We start from the raw sequence: 21,467 nt of genomic DNA, 5'->3' as shown, positions 1-21,467 counted from the left end.
CAAGCATACTTTTAGAATTTGATTAAAAGGGAATATAATATGGAATCGCGTATCTAAAGAAATTAATAACGATATAATTATATTCATGTACCGCAACACAAAAATGTGTAAGAACGCTGTACGATGTCTGTTGATAATGTTTCTGTAGGGCTTTTTCAACACTTCTCATGTGGCCTTGCCAGTGGCGCTGTGGGTTAGGTTCCCGACTCACACATCACACGTTGGGTGTTTAAATCCAGCTGGAGCCATGACTCTTTTTTTAACAAACATTTCTTTGAAAAAATAAAATAGGGTTAGTGTTAGGGTTACTGTCAAACTAAATCAACAATTGATTTAAGGACGATCTGTCAAAGTGCAATGAAATACAATATTGTTGTTGTTGTTATTGTTGTTTTTATCCTGTAAAGCGTTTTGAGAAGCCACCTTTAAAGGCGCTATATAAAAGCGCTGATTCTTATGGAATGTGTTTTTTCTTCTTTTTTTCATCCATAAGAATCAAGTAATAGGAAAAACCCCATGGAATCGCGTACAGTATCTAAGGAAATAGCAGTATAACCTTATTCATGCACAAACAGTGGCATGTTACATTATTAATTTGGGTGTCTCCTCTTGCCAGAAAGCTATAAATTGCATTTTGAGTGCGGTTTTTGACTTTTTTTAAATTACAACCCATAAATAAAGCTGATACTGTTTAGACTTTTAATTATTTAAAACTGTATTACAGCAGCACAATGCACAATGCAACGTAAATCACTATCTTTGTCTTCTGCGTAATAATGTTCACCTCTCTGTCCAGCAAATTAACAATAGTAATAATAATGAACTTTATTGTATATAGCGCTTTTAAAGGTGGCTCCTCAAAGCGCTTTACAGGATAAAAACAATAACAACAATACTGTTAGGCTGGGCAAACGATTTTTTTTTTAAAAAGAAATACAAAATGAGATATAATGATGTGTTCCGGCTTAGACATTAACGAAGAGCATAATGAAGGTCATAAAGGTCATAAACAATATTAATTTTGGAACATCAACATATTATGTAAACTGTATGTTGCTGTTATTGGTATTTTAAAGAAAAAATACTGTAAAATCCTGGGTTCGGTACAATGTTTCAGGCATTCATGTGAAGGACAACAGAGCTTTCACTGGCCGATTATCAAACTTTATTGATAAATCAAAAACAAAAACTATCCGACCAAACCAGAAAAAGAAAAAAAGAATAACGGACACAGCGCGAGCCTGCATTCTCTCCTCAGCCGTCCACACCACACTTTTCCCCGGGTCAGAGATTAAATAAGACTTCACTCGCACCAAACAAATTACCACACACTGAACACTGAACATGTTAACCCAAATATGTCTCACAATACTTTTATGGTACATTACTTTGCTAAAATGTATTTAAAAATAAAAACGATTACAAACGCCAGCAGAGAGAGAGACATACACACAGTTCTTCATTGTCAAAAAGTAATTGTGTTTTACTTTGTCAGCACCCAGACAAACGCAAACGCGTTATTAATGAAATGCTTTTATTCATTCTTAATCAAACTCACAAGTTGTCATCTGCTGTTGAAGCTCTGTGAGACTAGACTCACACATGGCTAGACTTGACTATTTAACCATGAGATTATGTTTATTAATCTTCCTTGTTATGCACTGAGAATGATAAGCACCCCAAACACGAGGGCGGTGTAGCGGTCGGCTCTGGCTTTCCCATCTATACCGATGCACTGCAAGTACAACCCCCCCTCCTTCTCTTGAGTGATGGGCAACAGTTGGATATCTGGGAGAATTGTTCGTTCCACTGGCGTCTGTGAATTCCGCTGTGTAAACGGTGCTTCCTGAGGGGAGACAGACGGCGGGGACAGCGTCAGCCAGGTCCTGGGCGGTAGTGAGCAGAGAAGCCGGGATGGAGTGTCCTGAGGCGGTGTGTGCTCTGGGGGGGGCAGAGCTTCCGCCAGGCATTGCAACCTGCGCAGTGGGGGGAGCCACTCACCGGGAGACAGCTGCTCAAGCGTTTGACTGCCGGTACACACTGTCTCCGGCTTCTGCATCTTCACGAGTGTCTCTAACCTCCCAATCCTCCCCTGTAATGCGTCGTACTGCTCCCGCTGCTGCCGAAAAGTCTCCATACAGGTGCTGCCTCTACAGGCTGGCACCCTTGAAAGCTGCACGTATGCGACTTCAATTAACACCAGTATTAAATGTATTACACTGTATTAATCAAGCCTTGTTTCCTTGATAATAGTTTATCTGTTCTTGCATATTGACATAGAACTTGAACCTTATTGCATGTACATGTACTGGTACAATGGAATCCTTACTTACAGAAAGTTATGATAGTTATGATCGGGTGTGAATGAGGAATGTTGAATGGTATTGAATAGTTTGACTTTTGTGAAGGCAAATCCATGAGAATATTTTGTGCTCTAATCCTGCATTTAACATGATAAATCAAGTTAAAATAAGTTCCCAGATGCTTCCCTAGTTAATCTACTGTTCTTATCATAGTTTACTACAGTAAGCAACACTAGATCATAACCTTGTCGTGTGGTTTGGTAAGCCTTCAAACTAATTTTCTTGAAACACATAATTACAATACACTGTATAATAGCAGAATAACAATAACATCTTTTAACTGGATTTGATTGCTTTCAGAGTTCTGTAGCCTTTCATAGCCGTTCAGGGACGCCAAATATGTAATCATAGTGGCTCTCTGAAGGCACCAGTTCTGTAGGGTTTGGGCATTTACTGAGACAATTATCAATTGTAGCAGTAAATCACAAAGTTGATTCTTTTGATGGCTTTAGAATCCAACCACGCGACATAACTCAAACAACGCGCACACACAGGTACTAATACACGAGGATACATTTATTAATACATAGAATATGCATGTAAACCTAACAGATCTTATCGAGAGGGTTATCAGAATACAAAAGGTATATATTCAATCAGTTACGAAGTGTTACACATCAAGAGGACATACGTTCAGTATATCATTCATTAAGACCGTTTCGTAAAGTGAACTTGGTTACAACTTCTACATTAGATACTCAAAACAAGTACATAACTCTTAGGAATTAAATTGATATCAACTGGTTGGGATAACAATTGAATTCTCGAGCTGTAATGCATTGAAGTTGAATACTCATCCAATTTCTTGGGAATTCAGATCTCCTGCGGGCACAAACAATCAGCTGCAGGCTTGTTGCTGTCCAATCCGCGCTCTCTGGCTCCGTGCCAGGCTGTGCTGTGCGGCTTGCGACGGTGCGCTGCTGATGCTCGCTGACCGGCTAGTTAGTGTTGGCTTTAACTAGCAAAGTTTGTGCACAGGAGAAAAGATGACTGTGGATCCCAGCAAGTCAGGAAGAGGACCGGTTCGTTCCTGATGAAGAGCTAGTTCTGAATAGTGATTCAGTTGTCCACAGTTCCGACCTGTTCACGAGGCCTGCTGCTGGTTACTCTCTGGCAACCTCCACTCTAGACTCTTAGAACAAAGGAAAGTTCTGGCACTCGGACACACTGGCCGTTCCGTGGTTGTCCGGGCTGAGTCTCGGGATGGTCAGGAGGCGCGCTGCGAGAACGTCCTGCCCTTGGGAGCCTTCTGCTCCTGGGCCGTCCTGCCCTGGAATTCTCCTTTGAATTCCCTTTAGAACAGTCCACAGAATCCTCTCCAGAATCTTACTGAATCTCCCGAATCTGAATCTTGTTGAATCTCTTGTTGAATCTCTCAGGCTCTCTGTGTTGCCTGTTTTTACCTGGAGGAACTTCAGCTTGTTGATTGGCTGAAAGTTCCATGGGCATCAGAGTCCCACGTGGGTTACTCGGCCCTACCAGTCCCTGATTGGTTGACCACGGTGAGATATGAGTCACTTACTCCTGACACTTAGGAATGCAGTCCAGATGTCCAACTGGCACTCCCTAGACAGATAGGCGCCAATGGATGACCATTGATCATGATAGCCAGGCTTAGCTAAGTGCACCCCCCTTTGGGAGCTGTCCTAGGAAACCTTAAATCACCCTAATGGTCTCTCTGTGGCTGCACCACAGAGATGAACAGAGAAATGGGGCCTCATTTGGGAAGCTCAGAAACACTTAATTCTGCCTTATTATTAAGCCTCGCCGCTACATATCCCCCCTTTTTGAAGGTCACGAGGTCCTGAGGCGTTGTTGCCTTCAAAACAAAACAGAGTTAAGTGATGTCCCTTGCCATTAGAACATTAATCTTAAATGTCTACATTACTCCTCGAGAATTCATACCGGAACCAGCATTGGATACAAACAGGATGAATAACATCTGGAGTATGTATAAACACGGTAGGAGACATTATCTAAGTCTAGGAATTACACATCAGGAAGTTCACTGTCAATATCTGATACCTCTGTGGTAGATATTTGGGGAGAAGTCACTTCCTTTCTTTTGGCATGCTACCTTTGACTCATTCATGCTACCCGGAGTACATCTTGATGTAAGAGTACATCATTCAGAGTACACTGTCAGTCATGATCCAGCTACCCGGCAGCAGTGTTACAATAACACCAGTTCCTGTTCCCAGCCCCCCGATAAACCAGAACACCTGTGTTGGGTATCTGCTAGGGTGGTTTGGAGGTTTGTTCCATTAAAGCAAACTAACTACCTGTACCTCTTCAGGGCTTACTGTTTCTTGGATTTCTATCCAATTCCTTAGTGTGGCACCTGAAGGCATCCATGACCTCAAGTTTGGTCTTATGTTGTCTGGTTCTAGACCGTACAGTGTTAAGTTACCATGCTGTACTATGGCCTCCTCAGGAACTTAAAGGAACTGTTTTATTAGGTAGCTGCATCATGCCTGTCACAAGTCACAGTGTCAGTTAAACGTGGTGTGCTGACCAGCCATTTACTTCCCACCTGCTCTTCATGGGGTTCATTAACCTTCCTCTGCTCGTTAGTAGCTTTACACCCTTCATTGGTGAATCGTTTAGACACAGCCAATGGATAGCTTTGGTAGCCATACCCATCTCAAGATTTGGAACCGAATTCAATCTTGGTTTGCCTTCTGGGTGAGCTATGAACGATGGGGTTAATGTCACACACTCCTCTACTGAGAAGAGTGGAATCAAGTGGGTTGGGAATTGTGCCGTGGTTAGACTGGCTACAGTGGCACTAAGCTCCCTTAACAGGTCTTGTGTCAACATTCTGGCCTGTTGCACACAAGCATAAACCCACTGTATAACACCAACAATCATGTCCACTGGTTGGGGAATAAGGTTTAACCCTGTTGCATAGGAAATTGCCTGTAGGGTTTTCCCTAAGCTTTCCAACTTTTGATACTGTCGATACAGTCTGTCACTACCCTCTGGTATCTCTGACACCTGCCTTCTTGGGGCAGTCAGGGTGAGAGTGCCAGTAGCACACAAACCTACCAGAAAAAGCAAACGTGCAACAGTGGCGACAGCAATCAGTCCTCCCAAAAGTCTTTTCGGGTGGCTGATCCCAGTCATCTCCTTCTGAGTGACTGTCGCCTTTCTAAGCTGGCGCAGCGTGTACATGGTGTCTTTCTCAGTATGCCATGTGGCATCTTGGGCACCAACATCCTGGAAATCTGGGGAGATCTGACGCAGCGGCTGATGCTGCTCCTCCATTTCCAGGGCATCTGCTTTTTCGATTTGTTCATGCCTGTGCTCTAGGAACCCTGCAGGGGGTGGTGCAGCGGTGGAGCATGCCTGACCCTCGGCTGAGTGGTCATCTGGAGCACCTGAGTGATCTGAGATTGTTACCCCATTCTCACTGTTCCGGTCCACCGTGCACACTTCCTGATTGAGGAATCCCTCTATCGGCATGTTTACAATCGTTCGCTGGGCGTGGGTGTAGGACACCTGCTCGCTCCCCCCTTCCCTCGCTAGGGGTTCAGGGAGCTGCCCCAGCACTGGGATAGCTAGTTCATTGTCTTTGAACTTACTATCACCCACCAGGCCCATGTCAGTGCAGGCGGGGATTCTGATACCCCTCTTTGCGATGTCCTGCACTGGCAGGCGGGTGACTTGACCATCCAGCTCCAGTCTGGCTGAACCACTGTTGGTCAGACTCAGACTGACAGACTGAGCTGGTGGCTGTAAGAAAACCGGCTCGGCTTTCATTCCCTGTCCCTTCTGGGGGACTGGGTGTGTTGGCAACCCTGCCGTTGAGGCAGGAACAATCAGGTCAGTCTCACTCACTACCTGGTAGTTGTGAGAAATAATGTTACCTGACTGCAGGTTCCCTGGGTCACAGCAGAGGGAATCGGCATCTGGGATCAGGTGTGTCCACAGCGCAGTAGTCTCAGCGTCCAGCTGGACCTCCTGTCTAACCTGTGAATGTTGCACCAGGGGCACCTGGCGGTGGCCCCGTGACAGCTGCTCAAGCAGATCCTCACTAATAGAGGACCTCTCAGGGCTAAGGGCGAGGGCTACATCACCAACCTGCTCTCCTGCCATCTGGATCCCTTCCACCACTGCAGGGTGGTGGTCCTGACCCCTCTTGGGTGCCAGGGTGCACAGGGAAAGCTCCTTTTCATCGCCAGGTGGGGAGATCTGCTCCTCTTTAGGGATGTAAAAGGTGTGTGCTTTACCTGGTGGATCAGGCGGCTGCTCGGAGCACCGCTCCTGTGGCATGGAGGCTGTTGGGACCTTGGCCAGGGCACGACTTCCCTGTATATCCGGGGAACAAGAAAATATTTTTATTTCTTGTCCAGAGGGAACAGAAGGAATCTCCGCATAGGCTTCTGTGTTCGGTGGGCACTGTGTAAGCACAGTCTGCCTCTTGGCCCCCCTTTCCTTCTGTACAGAAGGCTTAGGAGCCTTGACCTGTTTCCACACTTTGCCTTTCTGGTGATCCACCAAAGGTTCCACTCTGAGTCGCATACCCTTTTCTTTTTCTACCCGTTTGAGCTTGCCGTGTGACATCAAACACCTTTCAACCTCAGTGTCAATCAGTGTCTCACTGGGTAAGACATCTCCCATGGCAGCCTTGAGGTAAAAGCTTCCTGCTTTTCCTCTGTGTTTTACTGCCTGCTCTGTGACTTCAGGGGTGGAGTCAGCACTCGCTTGGGAGTGGCTGACCTCATCCAGGCAGGAACCCTTCCGCTCAATCAGATAGACTGAGGGAGGGAGAGGGGGCGGGTCTCCGCCTCCTCCAGTGGAGAGTATCAGCTCATTCACGCTTCCGGCAGCCTTGGGGAGCGGTTGTCCCTGTCCTAATAAAGCTTGTTCAAGCCTGGCCAGGCGGGCGGCTACTGAATCCTTTTGTTCAGCCTTTTCTAGCCCTTTCCCTTCCCCGGTGTTCTCATGGCACTTAGGACGCTGGGTGCGGTCCTGTGTGAGTGCTTTGGAACGGGGCTTAGCCAGCTCAGGAGCCTGTGCTCCTTCGAGCAGGGGGGAATTAACCCTGCTGGCTCTGACGGCGAACACAGTCGCTTTAGCAGCTTTTTGCTCAGAGCGACTTTGGACATCATACTCCCAGGCTTTCTGCGCGAATCTCTTAATATCAGTCATTTTCATGGTCTGTGCATCTGTATGCATTAAGATCATCTTTCTGACTGACGGGTGGAGATTCGCAATGAATAAACCCTTGAAATGTGTGTTCTCTTCGCAACCCTCATAATTTCGCCCTGCAAAATAAGTTCGTCTAAGTCTCTCGTAATATTCGCGAGGGGACTCTGCTCTCTCGTGCTTAATGTTAAGAGCGGCGGCTATCGCAGCAGTCGGGTCAATAAACGCACTGTATTCTTCGATAAGTGCATGACAAAGCTGTTCAAAGTCATTACAGACTTCTTTCATCTGCCTAGCCATCCACTCATGTACAGCTCTGCTGGTAGTTTTCCTGACCAGAAACACTTTCTCCTGTTCTGTGGCGTTTGGCAGGAACTGCAGGTTATACCTGAGGTCTTGAATATAACTCTCGATATTATTCTCTGACACTGCGGGGTCAAATCTCTCTATGTCCTTCGCTAGCTCTCTCAGAGAATGGAGATTTATTCTTCTAGCTTCTCCGCTGACGGAGATATGGAAGAGATCGTGGTCAGACTTGTCGCTGCTAGAGAGAGTGCTTAATAGCGACTCGAATTCAGACCTTTTAGCAACCATCGTTAAACTTAAAGAGTATTACTTTTAAGTACGAAATCACAGTTTTACCACAGAAAACCACAAGATCAGGTATGCAATCAACCTGGTAGATTGCAAAAGATCACAAAACACTCAAGCACTGCTTAAAGAGCAAGGGGAACTTTTTTTTTTTTTTCGGCTTTCAGCACACTGTATTGTCGTGTATGAAACCCGCGGCGTTTTATATGAATTATTCCGCTTGGTTGATTCATTTCAGTCTTGCCACGCCGGTCCAGGGACGCCATAAATGTAGCCTTTCATAGCCGTTCAGGGACGCCAAATATGTAATCATAGTGGCTCTCTGAAGGCACCAGTTCTGTAGGGTTTGGGCATTTACTGAGACAATTATCAATTGTAGCAGTAAATCACAAAGTTGATTCTTTTGATGGCTTTAGAATCCAACCACGCGACATAACTCAAACAACGCGCACACACAGGTACTAATACACGAGGATACATTTATTAATACATAGAATATGCATGTAAACCTAACAGATCTTATCGAGAGGGTTATCAGAATACAAAAGGTATATATTCAATCAGTTACGAAGTGTTACACATCAAGAGGACATACGTTCAGTATATCATTCATTAAGACCGTTTCGTAAAGTGAACTTGGTTACAACTTCTACATTAGATACTCAAAACAAGTACATAACTCTTAGGAATTAAATTGATATCAACTGGTTGGGATAACAATTGAATTCTCGAGCTGTAATGCATTGAAGTTGAATACTCATCCAATTTCTTGGGAATTCAGATCTCCTGCGGGCACAAACAATCAGCTGCAGGCTTGTTGCTGTCCAATCCGCGCTCTCTGGCTCCGTGCCAGGCTGTGCTGTGCGGCTTGCGACGGTGCGCTGCTGATGCTCGCTGACCGGCTAGTTAGTGTTGGCTTTAACTAGCAAAGTTTGTGCACAGGAGAAAAGATGACTGTGGATCCCAGCAAGTCAGGAAGAGGACCGGTTCGTTCCTGATGAAGAGCTAGTTCTGAATAGTGATTCAGTTGTCCACAGTTCCGACCTGTTCACGAGGCCTGCTGCTGGTTACTCTCTGGCAACCTCCACTCTAGACTCTTAGAACAAAGGAAAGTTCTGGCACTCGGACACACTGGCCGTTCCGTGGTTGTCCGGGCTGAGTCTCGGGATGGTCAGGAGGCGCGCTGCGAGAACGTCCTGCCCTTGGGAGCCTTCTGCTCCTGGGCCGTCCTGCCCTGGAATTCTCCTTTGAATTCCCTTTAGAACAGTCCACAGAATCCTCTCCAGAATCTTACTGAATCTCCCGAATCTGAATCTTGTTGAATCTCTTGTTGAATCTCTCAGGCTCTCTGTGTTGCCTGTTTTTACCTGGAGGAACTTCAGCTTGTTGATTGGCTGAAAGTTCCATGGGCATCAGAGTCCCACGTGGGTTACTCGGCCCTACCAGTCCCTGATTGGTTGACCACGGTGAGATATGAGTCACTTACTCCTGACACTTAGGAATGCAGTCCAGATGTCCAACTGGCACTCCCTAGACAGATAGGCGCCAATGGATGACCATTGATCATGATAGCCAGGCTTAGCTAAGTGCACCCCCCTTTGGGAGCTGTCCTAGGAAACCTTAAATCACCCTAATGGTCTCTCTGTGGCTGCACCACAGAGATGAACAGAGAAATGGGGCCTCATTTGGGAAGCTCAGAAACACTTAATTCTGCCTTATTATTAAGCCTCGCCGCTACAGTTCTTTTATAAGGATTGTGCCTTTGTTTCTAAGGTTAACACTGTCCTTCCATTACAGAAGTATCATGAGGTCCAAGCAAATAAACACACATGCACATATAAGTGACAAGTAATAGGTTTATTCCATGATGAAAAGAGAAGAGAGAAAACACAACGTTTCAGCTGTGAAGCCTTCTTCAGGTGTGCAGGTGTGCCTTCTTCTTTAGCACACCTGAAGAAGGCTTCACAGCCGAAACGTGTTTCTCTCTTCTCTTTTCAGCATGGAATAAACCTATTACTTGCTCCTTTGAAGACTACACATGCTGACGCAGCTATCCACCTGAACTACTTGCACATATAAGTGTTTGCAAGCCTGTATCTATATATTCCTGGTAATATGCTTCTATTTATGTAGTAAGAAAGCAATCAGAAGAACTGTTTATAAAGTATTCTTGGTAAAACTCATCAAATCATCTCACTTTTAAATAACTTAAAAAAGTTACCTGATCACTTTCATCTTGCCCCTCTTTTGATAAAGAGATATTGTTGTTTTTTTTAGGATAATGAAATCATTGTGAGAAAGATGTTTTAAAGAATTCTACAGGATATTTTAGCAAGTTAGCGAGATAACACTAGTAAGGACCCTGATAATTAGATACTAGTTATTTTTGTTTAGAAGTGTATCTTAGCATTTCATAGAACAGCACAGCATGGCATAGAAAGTGATGCATTTGTATCACTATATTACGAATATTCTTTCAAAAACATCATCAATTTTTCTATATTAAACTATAATAAAAATTCTATAATAAAATCAGTATAAAATTAACACGGATTTATTGTTTATTAGATTTAATGTCTGCTAAAGACTTATAATTATTAATTATAAAAGACCATGTTATGGCAATTAGAATTTCGAAAGTAGTGGAGTATAAGTGGCTCAGCACTGGGAATACACGTTCTTTGATGGGCTGGAAAAGTCCTGTACATCACTGTGTAGGGTCAATAGGTGTATGACTGTGTAAGAGAGGTTGGACAAACCTGGGGTCAAAGGTCATGGGCGTGAGAAGAAATGTACAGATAAAATCGCCAATTCTAATTTGGGTGGGTATAAAATTGCCACTACTACTAGTACTACTACTAACCAGGCAGCACAGTAGTACAGTGGTTAGCATTGCTACCTTACAGCACTGGGGCCCTGGGCTTGATTTTGGACTCAGGATGCCATCTGTGAAGAAATTGTCTTTTCTCCCAGGGTTACCTCTGGGTGCTCCAGTTTCCTCCCCCGGTCCAAAACTATACTGGTTGGCTGATTGGCTTCTGAGAAAAGATTAGCTCTAGTGTGCGCTTCAGTGTCTGTATCTGCCCTGCGATTAAGTGGGCTTCTTGTCCAGGGTGTCACCTTCCTTGTGCCCATGGCTTCCAGGGATACAAACATCAGTATCATCTTTATCATTACCACTACTAAATTAAACACAATGTACCTCACAACTGGCAGCCCACTAAAGCTCAGCAGCTGTGAGCCTGGTCAGTACCTGGATGGGAGACCTCCTGCGAAAGCTAAGGTTGCTGCTGGAAGAGGTGTAAGTGGGGCCAGCAGGGGGTGCTCACCCTGCAGTCTATGTGAGTCCTAATGCCCCAGTATAGTGACGGGGACACTATACTTTAAAAAGGCACTGTCCTTCGGATGAGACATAAAACCGAGGTCCTGACTCTCTGTGGTCATTGAAAATCCCAGGGCGTTTCTCGAAAAGAGTATAGGTGTTACCCCAGCATCCTGGCCAAACTTCCCATTGGCCCTTACCAGTCATGGCCTCCTAAGAATCCCCATCTTTGAATTGGCTTCATTACTCTGCTCTCCTCCCCACTAAATAGCTGGTGTGTGGTGAGTGTTCTGTGTACACTTTGGCTTCACATTGGTGGTGGTGGACGAGAGTCCCCAATACCTGGAAAGAGCTTTGAGTGGAGTGTCCAGAAAAGCACTATAAAAGTGTAAGGAATTATTATTATTATTATTATTATTGACCTTTTCAAAGTACTGTGTTAACAGTAATAACTTGCAATCCATCATCTACTGACTCTTCATAAATCGATAACTGCTGTTCATTTTAAGTATGAATGAATAGAATGTGATCTGTTATCTCGGTGTGTTGTAATATCTCTTTGTGTGTCCACACAGGAGTCCTACACTTTGACCAGACTCAGGGTTTCTGGCTCAGTCACAGTGTCCCCCACTTCCCTCCATTCCCAGAAAGGGGGTACAGCTGGCCGTCCTCGGGGAAACTGAACGGCCGGACCGCGCTCTGTATCACTTACAAATCTACACAATTCCCTCAGATAGGTGCACAACATAGGGAAGCTAGCATTATGCTAATAGCAAAATACCATTTTATTTTTATTTGTATTGCTCAGTTCAAATTGAAAGAGACGACAATGCGAGGCCATTTACCAGATTCAATATTTGTTGGGCCGGATTTTTGTTTTTGTTTTTTAACCGTGAGCCGAGCCATAGAATGAAATGTGTGGGGTAAATTGAATGTGTAGTCCTTGCTTCATAGGACTGCAGACTTGTGCTGTAGCCCAGCACTACAATGGAATTATTGAGTGTGGCGGGTCTTCAGATATAGCAGGCAGTGTTAAGAAGCTGGGGAAATCCAAATTAACTGCTTCTGCATCAGAAAACTTAATGTCTCTCTTCTCAATGGAGAACACAATTTCCCCTTCTAGCTTCTTTGCCTCCTTATTCCACAGAAGACGCTTTGTAGTGTTACCTTCCTCAGTTTTGTATTTATTGATTTTAATCATACAAAAATGAACAGTTTATTTTTCCTCACAGTTCAGTGACATGAAGGTATGAAAAAATAAAACCGAAGCCCTCCAGCACCTCTGTGGGCTGTGGGTGTTCCGGCCCGGGTATAATGGTTACTGTTGTAACAACATAAGGTGTTTGCATTGCAAGTGAGAGGATGCGATTTAGCAACAATAAAGTTGTTTTCCTTTCTTTTTCCTCAGCCGAGCAGCTGTTGTATTATAACCCCCACGTGTACAACTGCTCCTTGCCTGAAGTCTTTCGCCACGAACTGCCCAGAATGAGCTGCATTTGTGAGGGCTCTGTAAAGCCCTGGGTGCAGGGAAGGAGGATGGGGAAACTGCTGTCAGCTCAGGGAGAAACCTTCCTCAGCCTTGCCAAGTCTCGCTTCTTTGTGGATGGTGAGAGTGGTTTTCTTTTAAAACCACGCAGACTGTACAAAAAGATCTGTGATGAAACACCAACTACAATCTGACATATCAGCTGTCCTTATCAAAGGTTCTGTACCAGGATATGCATTTGGAATCTTTTTCCTGGAATTGAGCATTTGTTTGGTCACGTAGGTTTCCCATTGATTCTGGAGCTGGTTAAAGTTCAGAAACCTTCCTGGACAGCACTGATTTTCATTCTGCACTGAGGAGAAGAGTCGGATAAAAACAGTCGACTCCGACTCTCGAAACGTCCAGAAATACATTCACATTTAAAGATGTTGAAATACTCCATGGTAGTTATGCTTACGTTCCAGTGATTTGCAATTCACCAGTGTGGACAAGTGGCCCCTTTGAACTTATTCAGATTTAATGTGTTGTCTTAGCGATGTATTACAGTCTTCTGTCCTTGCAGTCGTCTGTTGCCAGGCCACTGCCAAATGCATATTCATTTTTAGCACGTATTCTCTTCTTTATGGAAGTGTGGAGGCAACCCAAGTAAATGCACTTTTAAGTCCTAAAAACAAGCTAGCTAAATTCCCTTTGAATTCCTGTGCTCTCACATTAAAAGTGTGGCTTGGCTGTCTTGAGAAGCATGACAGAGACTTCCATCACCTTTCACAGGCCAGAAAATTGCCCAGATTTTGCTCCTATTAAAAACATAGCTCAGTCCTGCACACCTTACTGTCATCACAACCTCTGCTGCAATTGTTATTGTAAAGATGGCAAATCCTGTAAAGCAATGCGACTGCAAGATGCTACAGATATTTCAGAACCAGTGAGATACTGTACATGCAACTTCCTGGTCATAGTTTTTACTCTTTACAGCATGATGACGGGCTTTGCTTATATTTTGGCCAGTGGTTGCATGTACAGGTTTGCAAAAGGCCGCACATTGTTAAGAGCCAAACATGAAAATGACAAAAGAAGAATGAGACAAATTACATTTCTTCATCCCAGACAAACATTAAAAATAAAATGCAGACAGCGAAAAGGGAAAACAATTTGGTCTTGACTTTATTCAAAGCTATCCATTACATGGTACAATGAGTTTATATAATGGTATATTAGCCACCAATATAATACATAAACTGAAACAAACTTTTCAGATTTGGCAAAAACAATCTTAGTTTGATCATTTTTAACTAAGCTTAGTTAAAAATCAATTTCAGATTGGATGCAATAATAATATCAGAATGGAAAAATATTTAAACCATACAGTATATGTGTCTGTTTTCATAATCTTGCAATAACATAAAACATCATATTCGATAGTATATCACCAGCAATAAACTGTAAAGTGTGTAATATTGCTAGAAGCAGAAAACATCCCAAGAAAACAAGACCTAGGTCCAAAATAATCATTTAACAGAGTTCGCATAGTTTTGAGATGAAAAATCCACTCCACCTACAGTGAATCATCCATCAGTCTTCTAACCACTTTATCCACTATAAAGTCACTGGGGAGCCAGAACCTATCCCAGCAAGCAAAGGGGAAAAGGCAGGATACACACTGGACAGGATGCCAGGACATCACAGTGCATACAGAGACAAAAACACACAGCGCTTACCCAAGAGTCCATTTTCCCAAAAGCCAATTAACCCAACTAGTCTGTTGTTTTTGGACTGTGGGACCAAAAACTGGAGCACCCAGAGGAAACCCCTGCAAACACGGGGAGAACATACAAACTGCACATTTGTAGTTCACATCTGTAGGGCAGAAACACATGTTGCGCTTCTAAAACTGTCTTGCTACAAGGGCTTTCCAATCACTACCAGTAGCTCTTTTATGTTGTTCTGTTGTGATTGTTATTAAAACATAAAAAGTTCTGAAAGAACTCAATTGGAAAACAAAGCACTGAAAACCGTTTAGTAAGGGGAAATGTTTCATTATACAATGTGAAAATGGCAGTAAAATTAAATTCCAGACCGGTAAGAGCTTTTTTTTTTACTTTTCACAGAGTGTTTCCTTTTTCTTTAAACCAAGAAAGAGCCCTGTCTGGAGAGCCATTGTAGATGCTGTTAAATGCCTTATATTTCTACTTTGTTGACATACTTGAGGGTTGTCTTTTACAGACATCTACACTGGCTGGGCTGCTCAAGTTTTAAAGACTACTCTGTTGACGGAAACCTGGCAACGAAAAGAGCATGAACTGCCTTCAAACTGCTCCCTTCCTGAACACGTTTTAAATATCAAAAGAATTAAACTGCCGGGACCTGTGGAGTTCTGCTCTCACTTTGATCATGCCAAGTGGTGTGTATCCCAGGAGGATGGAGACCAGTGGATCTGCACTGGAGATCTAAACAGAGAGGACTGCCAGCAGTGGAAAAGTGGAGGACTTATTTGCTCACAAAACCCTGTTATCTACCACGCTTTCAGGGGGGCTGTGTCCTGGTTTGTTAGGTGCAGAGACATGTTTAAACTGTAAGAGGGGGAATGTTTGACCCTGTTGTTGCAATTCAGTTACGCTGACTCTTTCTGTATCTATCTGTTGCAGATGCAGAGCAGTGTTAATTGCGCTCAGGTTTAGCAAATGCCGCTTGATATTTTGAAGCTAATGTTTGCTGAAAAGCAAGAAAAAACGTTGCTCAAATGCAAATGTGCTTCTTTCCAGAACAACTAAAATGTATAGGTTTAAACATGGGTTGATGGCTAACACAAAAGAAGAAACACCCAACGACTGCAATTATCAATCCATTCATCTATTATCAGAAAGTAGCTTTTTTTCCTGTGAAGTGTAGTGGCAAAGCTCTTCATTTAAAATAAGAGGACACTGGTTGTAAATGTCAATCAGAATTACGTTGCGCAAATGTTTTTTCTTTATACTGTAGGTTTGGTTGGGTTCCCACCAGCAGTTCTGTGAAATCTTTCCTCATTTTGTGCTTTTGTCTTCTGTTGTGCGAATCCCATCTACAGCCAATAAATGATGGTGCTCACAGCTCTGAATATATTAAGATTAGTGGAATTCCTGGTCTACCAGCACTCTTTTGTTGTGTGCATCTAATCTATAATCAATAAGTTAAGATAACAGCATATTATTTGCTGAGGTACGCAGATATTCCTGACTTCCATTGTTGGTGGAGCTGGGTCATATTTGCCTAGGGAAAAAATGTGCACAACATGATTTCTTCTAAAAAAACGTTTCTACTAGCATCTTGTGCTGTGTTCCTCAAATGTCTTATTTTTCCTGTTGGCACTGTTTTTCTTCACGTTTTCTTCTACCACCTTACAGTGCGCTCACAAATTACTGTCACCCTTAATGAAGAACAAAAAACCCCATATAAAATAAACAGCACAGATAATGACTTATATTTTATATACCCCAAAACTGGGTAAACTAGTGAAAAACATTGATTTTGTTTTCTCTCAAACATTTCTTAGTTGATTTTTAAATGGTGTGTTTAGGATCACTGTCATGCTGGGAGGTCCACCAGAGACCAAATCATGCTGTAGCTTTCTGGCATAGGCAGCCAGATTTTTGCCCAGAATATCCTGATATTTAGTAGAGATCATGATACCTTTGTCCTTAACAAGGGCCCCAGTGGCATCACAACCACAACACAACATCAATGTTCCACCCCCATATTTCACAGTGAATATACGTTTTTTTGTGTGAGTATGCATCCCTCTCCAACGCCAAACGTACTGGTGGTGTGAGTGGCCACACCCTTCAATTTTGGTCTCACCTGACCATAGCACTGGGTTCTAGTCAAAGTCCCAATGGCATTTGGCAAACTCCAGACACTTCAGTTTGTTTCTTGTTATCAATTCCTTCTGGCAACCCTTCCAAATAGCTTTTTGGCATGGATGTACCATCTAATTATTGATTTGGAGACTCAAGGACTCCAAGATGCAACCAGACTCTGCAGTTCTCCAGCTGTGACCCTTGGATTCTTTACCATTTGTGAAGATCAATACTAATTTGTCTCTTAATTTGTCACTTCTTTGCCTTTCCCCATGGTGGTGGATGGCCAAAGTTTTTATTATGTGTGTTTACCTCTTTTTATACCCTGGTGAAACAGCAAGTCCAGAAAATGTTCCTTTTGACTGAGTTATATTTAAAAAAGCAGAACTTCATTTCAGATTTTATTTTGTTCAGTTTCCTTAAAGGAAAGTGGGGGATCTAATAATTGTGACATTAATGTTCCTGGAAAAAACATGTATTACTCATTTTAAATATTTGTTTTGAAATAATTCCCATTGTCTGGGCATAAGATAGACTCATTATCTGTGCTGTGTATTTTATACAGCTTGTTTTGTTCAACTTTATCAAGGGTGCCAATAATTCTTGAGCCCACTGTACCTGCTTAGATAAATAGAATCACTATTACACACCAAGAAAAACACTCAAAACACTAACTTCTGTTCTTGGAACTATAGTGTTCAGTCCAATTTTAATGCATCACTGATATTTGAAGAAAGTGAAAACCGCTTTGCACTGTTTGGAGATGATTGCTAAGATCATCCAGGTGGATGCTGCACATTGGTGGTGGCGGAGGGGAGTCCCCATTACCTGTAAAGTGCAATATAAATGTAAGCAATTAATTATTGAGCTTCATTTTGTGGGTCTGTATAAACAAAATTCCAAGTAGGATCAGATTTCAAATATTGGTCTGACAAAGTGTAAACCCAGAAAAAACTCCCCTTATGCAAAACTGGGTGAAGGGACTTATACCTTGATCACAGCTGCTTCCTCAATGTGCGGTTTTAAACTTTCAATTTTGATAAAGTTCTAGCCCAGGAGTGTTAAAAGGTTACAAGTGAGAGAAAGATATTCTGCCCATCTTTTCTGTTTGGTTGATAGTAACTATTGATAAAAGATTCTTTGTAACACTCCTGTGATTTGGATTGCACAGCATGTCTTTTCCATCACAGACTTCAATTTCATTCTCTACCCACCCCCCATGTTGAATGTGAAGTACTGTAGCTGCCCGAGTCCAAATTCTCAGTTCTTTTCAGGATTTTGAATACTCAAGTCTCCACATCTTCAATCCTCCAGCCAAAAGTGATAAAGTTGTTTTAACCTCTCAGTTTACAACACAATACTGTACCTTTCAATGTGGGAGTTATTCTGGTTTCTCTTCCTTAGACTGTTTCCAATGTCAATTATTGTAATGCTCTTCTAATATAAGGACTCCTACATTTTATCTTTAGCTTTCCAATATGCCCATTTCCAATATACAATGAAGTCATTGTTCTCTGTATTAAAAAACAATATGAATACAAGCTAATAAAAGGAAGACTGAAATAGCTGTCTGAGACAAGCCAGCCTCTTCAGACCTCATTAGGCCCCAGCATATGGACAAGCCACAACAGAAAGGAAATACTGCAGAAAAAATTTAAGTCACAAGCTGCCCCACCACCAACAACAACAACAAAATCCTCCCATAGAACTATTTATAAACTGTACCAAACCTAGGCTAATTGCCACCATGTGAGAATGTGCCTCTCACCCTTAACTAATTTGCTAATTCACCCCCACGTGGGTCTATGTACACATGATTGAGGCCTGAACCCCCTCAGCTGAAACTAGTGCATCAACACTGCTGACCCACCACACTGTTGTATTTGAGAGCTTCCTTAAATAGAGGTGAAATGTGCTCTCACTGTCCTATTCAAATTCTTTGGTTCCTGAAATGAATAGTAGCACAGATGTAAAGAAAGAACAACTGGATACAGCAATCGCTCAGCAGGTCTTTTTAAGCCTATGTGAGTTGCACTGATCGGGCAAAATCACTGTCCATGCTCATATGTCCTCGTATGTCGGGAGTTAGGACACAGAATTTTTTTTTTATTGAATTAAAACCCTGTTTTGGTGAAAGAACATCAAGACTGTTATAAAATGAACACTCATTGATATGTTATTTTGTTTCACAAATGTAGCAATAGCACTTTGTGATGATATTATTTTAAACTGCTTTAATGATGTCAAAATAATCAAAGTACCTAACTGAGAAATTCTGCTCTAGATCATAGTCTGATTTACAGTGTCCTTTCACGTATCTAATACTGGATATACCAGAAAATCAGAACTGCAAATAGTTCTTTGTCTTTCAAGGTCAATTGCAAAATGCCTTTTTTGGCATTCTGTGCATTCTTTTAGGCAAGTTTTGGTCTGGCAACACTTTCGGGTTTCGTGGCCTGAATTGGAGAAGTGAACTGAAGTAGCTGCCTGTATTGTCTCTCCTTAGTCTTGAAAGACTAAAAGCTGCTTCAAGGCCACACTCATGGTAAGTGTCTGTTTTTCTTTCATTAGTTTTGAAAATTGAATTAGAATGTTCCGTGATTGAATTTAGTCACACAAGAAGTATCGTTCACAAGCCGTGTTCACTCACCCTCTGCAGTACGAGTTGGGGATTGTCTTGCTTAAGTTGGCATCTGGGCTCCTAACTTTAGCCTTTAGTTATGTAGCCTTTGAGTCCCTTATTACTCCATCATTATTGCATTATTTTTGCAGCTATTAACATCAAGCCTACATTTCATTTTCTACCATTGTGGTAGTTCTGGACTTAAAAACTAGAAAATGACTATGGGATGGCTTTATTGGAAATCTCTCAAGAATTCACATACACTTTTACCTTTGTTTGTTGGGAATGAAAGCATAATAGAAAATGCTGAATGTCCATTTAATGACTGATCGCATAGCACTACATCCATATTGCACTACAATAAATTACACATTAATCCAAGAAAGAACTGCACTGTAACTTACAGACCATAAATAGACTTAAATAGACCATAAATGCTGTGAATGAAGTGAAGTGTGAACTGAAATGTCTTTCTTCACCAAATATTACTTTGTCTTGTGTGCCAGCCTTAAGCATGAGATACAGTACAAGCTGGAAAGGTTTGACTCAACATGAATACATTTCTTACTACATGCAAATTTGTCTTGAAAGTTAAGCTTCTAGGTTTGAAAAAATGATGGGCATTTTATAATGAAGGAAAACAGTTTGGTACTGATTTATTATTGCATTTTTCTGTCAAATTCGATGGTTTGATTGTAGACAATTGAGAAGGACAAACCAGATTTCTTGAGCCCTTGTTTCCATTAGGATGCCGTTTGGATGCTGCTGATCTGGCCGCTGATGATATTTGTACACAGTGGGCTCACTGCTGATGCAGCCGTGTCCTGCAGGAACGAGCAGGAGGAGTCTGTGGACTGGTGAGTGGTTTTTCTGCCTTTACTAATTCCCCAGTATACATGCAACAGCAAAGAGGTGTAAATTGTAATAAACAGTAGATGGACACATTCTTTCATTGCGTGTATTAAACATTACAACTTAGAATAAATAAAAGCTGAAAAAAGAGAACCGGCTTAAAGCATGTGTGTCCAACTATAGTTCTGGATGCCATGATCCAGCAGATCTCGGGTTGCTTTGGCCGTGTCCCAATATGCAAGGGCTTAGGGTGTTCCATTTCTAAATTTGTCACAAGGATGCTCACCAGCACCGCCAAGGCAGACTTCTCTGAAGTCCACATTGGAGTGGACTCCGCTGAAGGGAATTACCCCCAATTGCTCGCGGAATGGTGACGTTCCACATTCTAACGTATCAAGGCGGAGAGAAGTTGCCATGGAGAATAAAATATCCACGTATTAGTAAAATTGAACTTTTTTTAAGTTTTAGAACTCATAATATTGTAACGCATACGGCCACCATTGGTTGTGAGAGCCGGCTTACCAGCGCGGTGACGTCACCGCCCTTCCCTGTGAATAGCAGGGACCGCAGCCGCCGGGCTGATGGGAGATTTCCCTTTAGTTCAGCTGGCTGGGTCCCTGTTGAGTGACGCCGGAGGCCCGGGTTCGAGTCCCCGATGGTGGGGGTTCGACCTGAGGCGGCAGAGGAGAGGGCGCATACCCACGTGAACACCGGAGCGCTACAATTTTTTTGAAAAAACAAACTTCATTAGGCTACTTTAGATTCAAACTGTATGTATTCTACGTACGAAATTTTGACATAAAGCTTTTATTTCGTCACCTCCATTTTGACTGATGTATATTTATTCATTTACCTGCTTTGTATTCTGTACACGGAGTATTTAATGGTGCTCGTATTTAATAGTACAAGCTTTGAGGTATAGCCAAGTTTACCTTATTTAGTTGAATGAAAGCGTTATGTTCCTCGTACTGTCATTTTTGTACTGGGACAGACGATATGAAATGTATTTAATGGTACACAGCTTGGAATAAGCAGCGGTATTGCCAGTGATTCCTTAGTTTACTTTGCCTGTTATGAATCGAGGTTAAGTTTTCAACATGAATGAACACAGTGTCGAGATAAAATTCAATTTAATCAAACTGCAAGCGGACAACGAAAAAATTAACAGCCGACTTGGATTTCGACCCTCCTGAGCCGTGTGACAAAACAGTGACATCACGCGAGGGTGCTTTTTACCTTTTTGTAC

At 42.6% G+C, this 21,467-nt stretch overlaps 2 protein-coding genes across 2 annotated transcripts; one reads left to right on the top strand and one right to left on the bottom strand.

Annotated features, from left to right (window-relative positions):
• Window positions 1-1,654: 1,654 nt before the first annotated feature.
• On the bottom strand, window positions 1,655-11,240 carry LOC148823775 (uncharacterized). The gene is made up of 2 exons (XM_088928137.1): window positions 11,085-11,240; window positions 1,655-2,173 (listed from the first exon to the last, which is right to left on the bottom strand). Exons 1-2 carry the CDS (start codon window positions 11,238-11,240, stop codon window positions 1,655-1,657), a joined length of 675 nt encoding a protein of 224 aa, XP_088784263.1.
• Window positions 11,239-20,595, top strand: LOC148823774 (deoxyribonuclease-2-beta-like). The gene is made up of 6 exons (XM_088928136.1): window positions 11,239-11,263; window positions 12,003-12,164; window positions 12,836-13,033; window positions 15,137-15,464; window positions 20,167-20,226; window positions 20,499-20,595. The coding sequence occupies exons 1-6, from the start codon at window positions 11,239-11,241 to the stop codon at window positions 20,593-20,595; spliced, it is 870 nt and encodes a 289-aa protein (XP_088784262.1).
• The last annotated feature ends 872 nt before the right edge of the window (window positions 20,596-21,467 follow it).

Source organism: Atractosteus spatula, chromosome 11 (genome assembly GCF_055471065.1).
Source record: "Atractosteus spatula isolate fAtrSpa1 chromosome 11, fAtrSpa1.hap1, whole genome shotgun sequence".
NCBI classification, from domain to species: domain Eukaryota; kingdom Metazoa; phylum Chordata; class Actinopteri; order Semionotiformes; family Lepisosteidae; genus Atractosteus; species Atractosteus spatula.
Note: the sequence above shows the minus strand (reverse complement) of the source record. Positions and strands in the feature narration are given on the sequence as shown.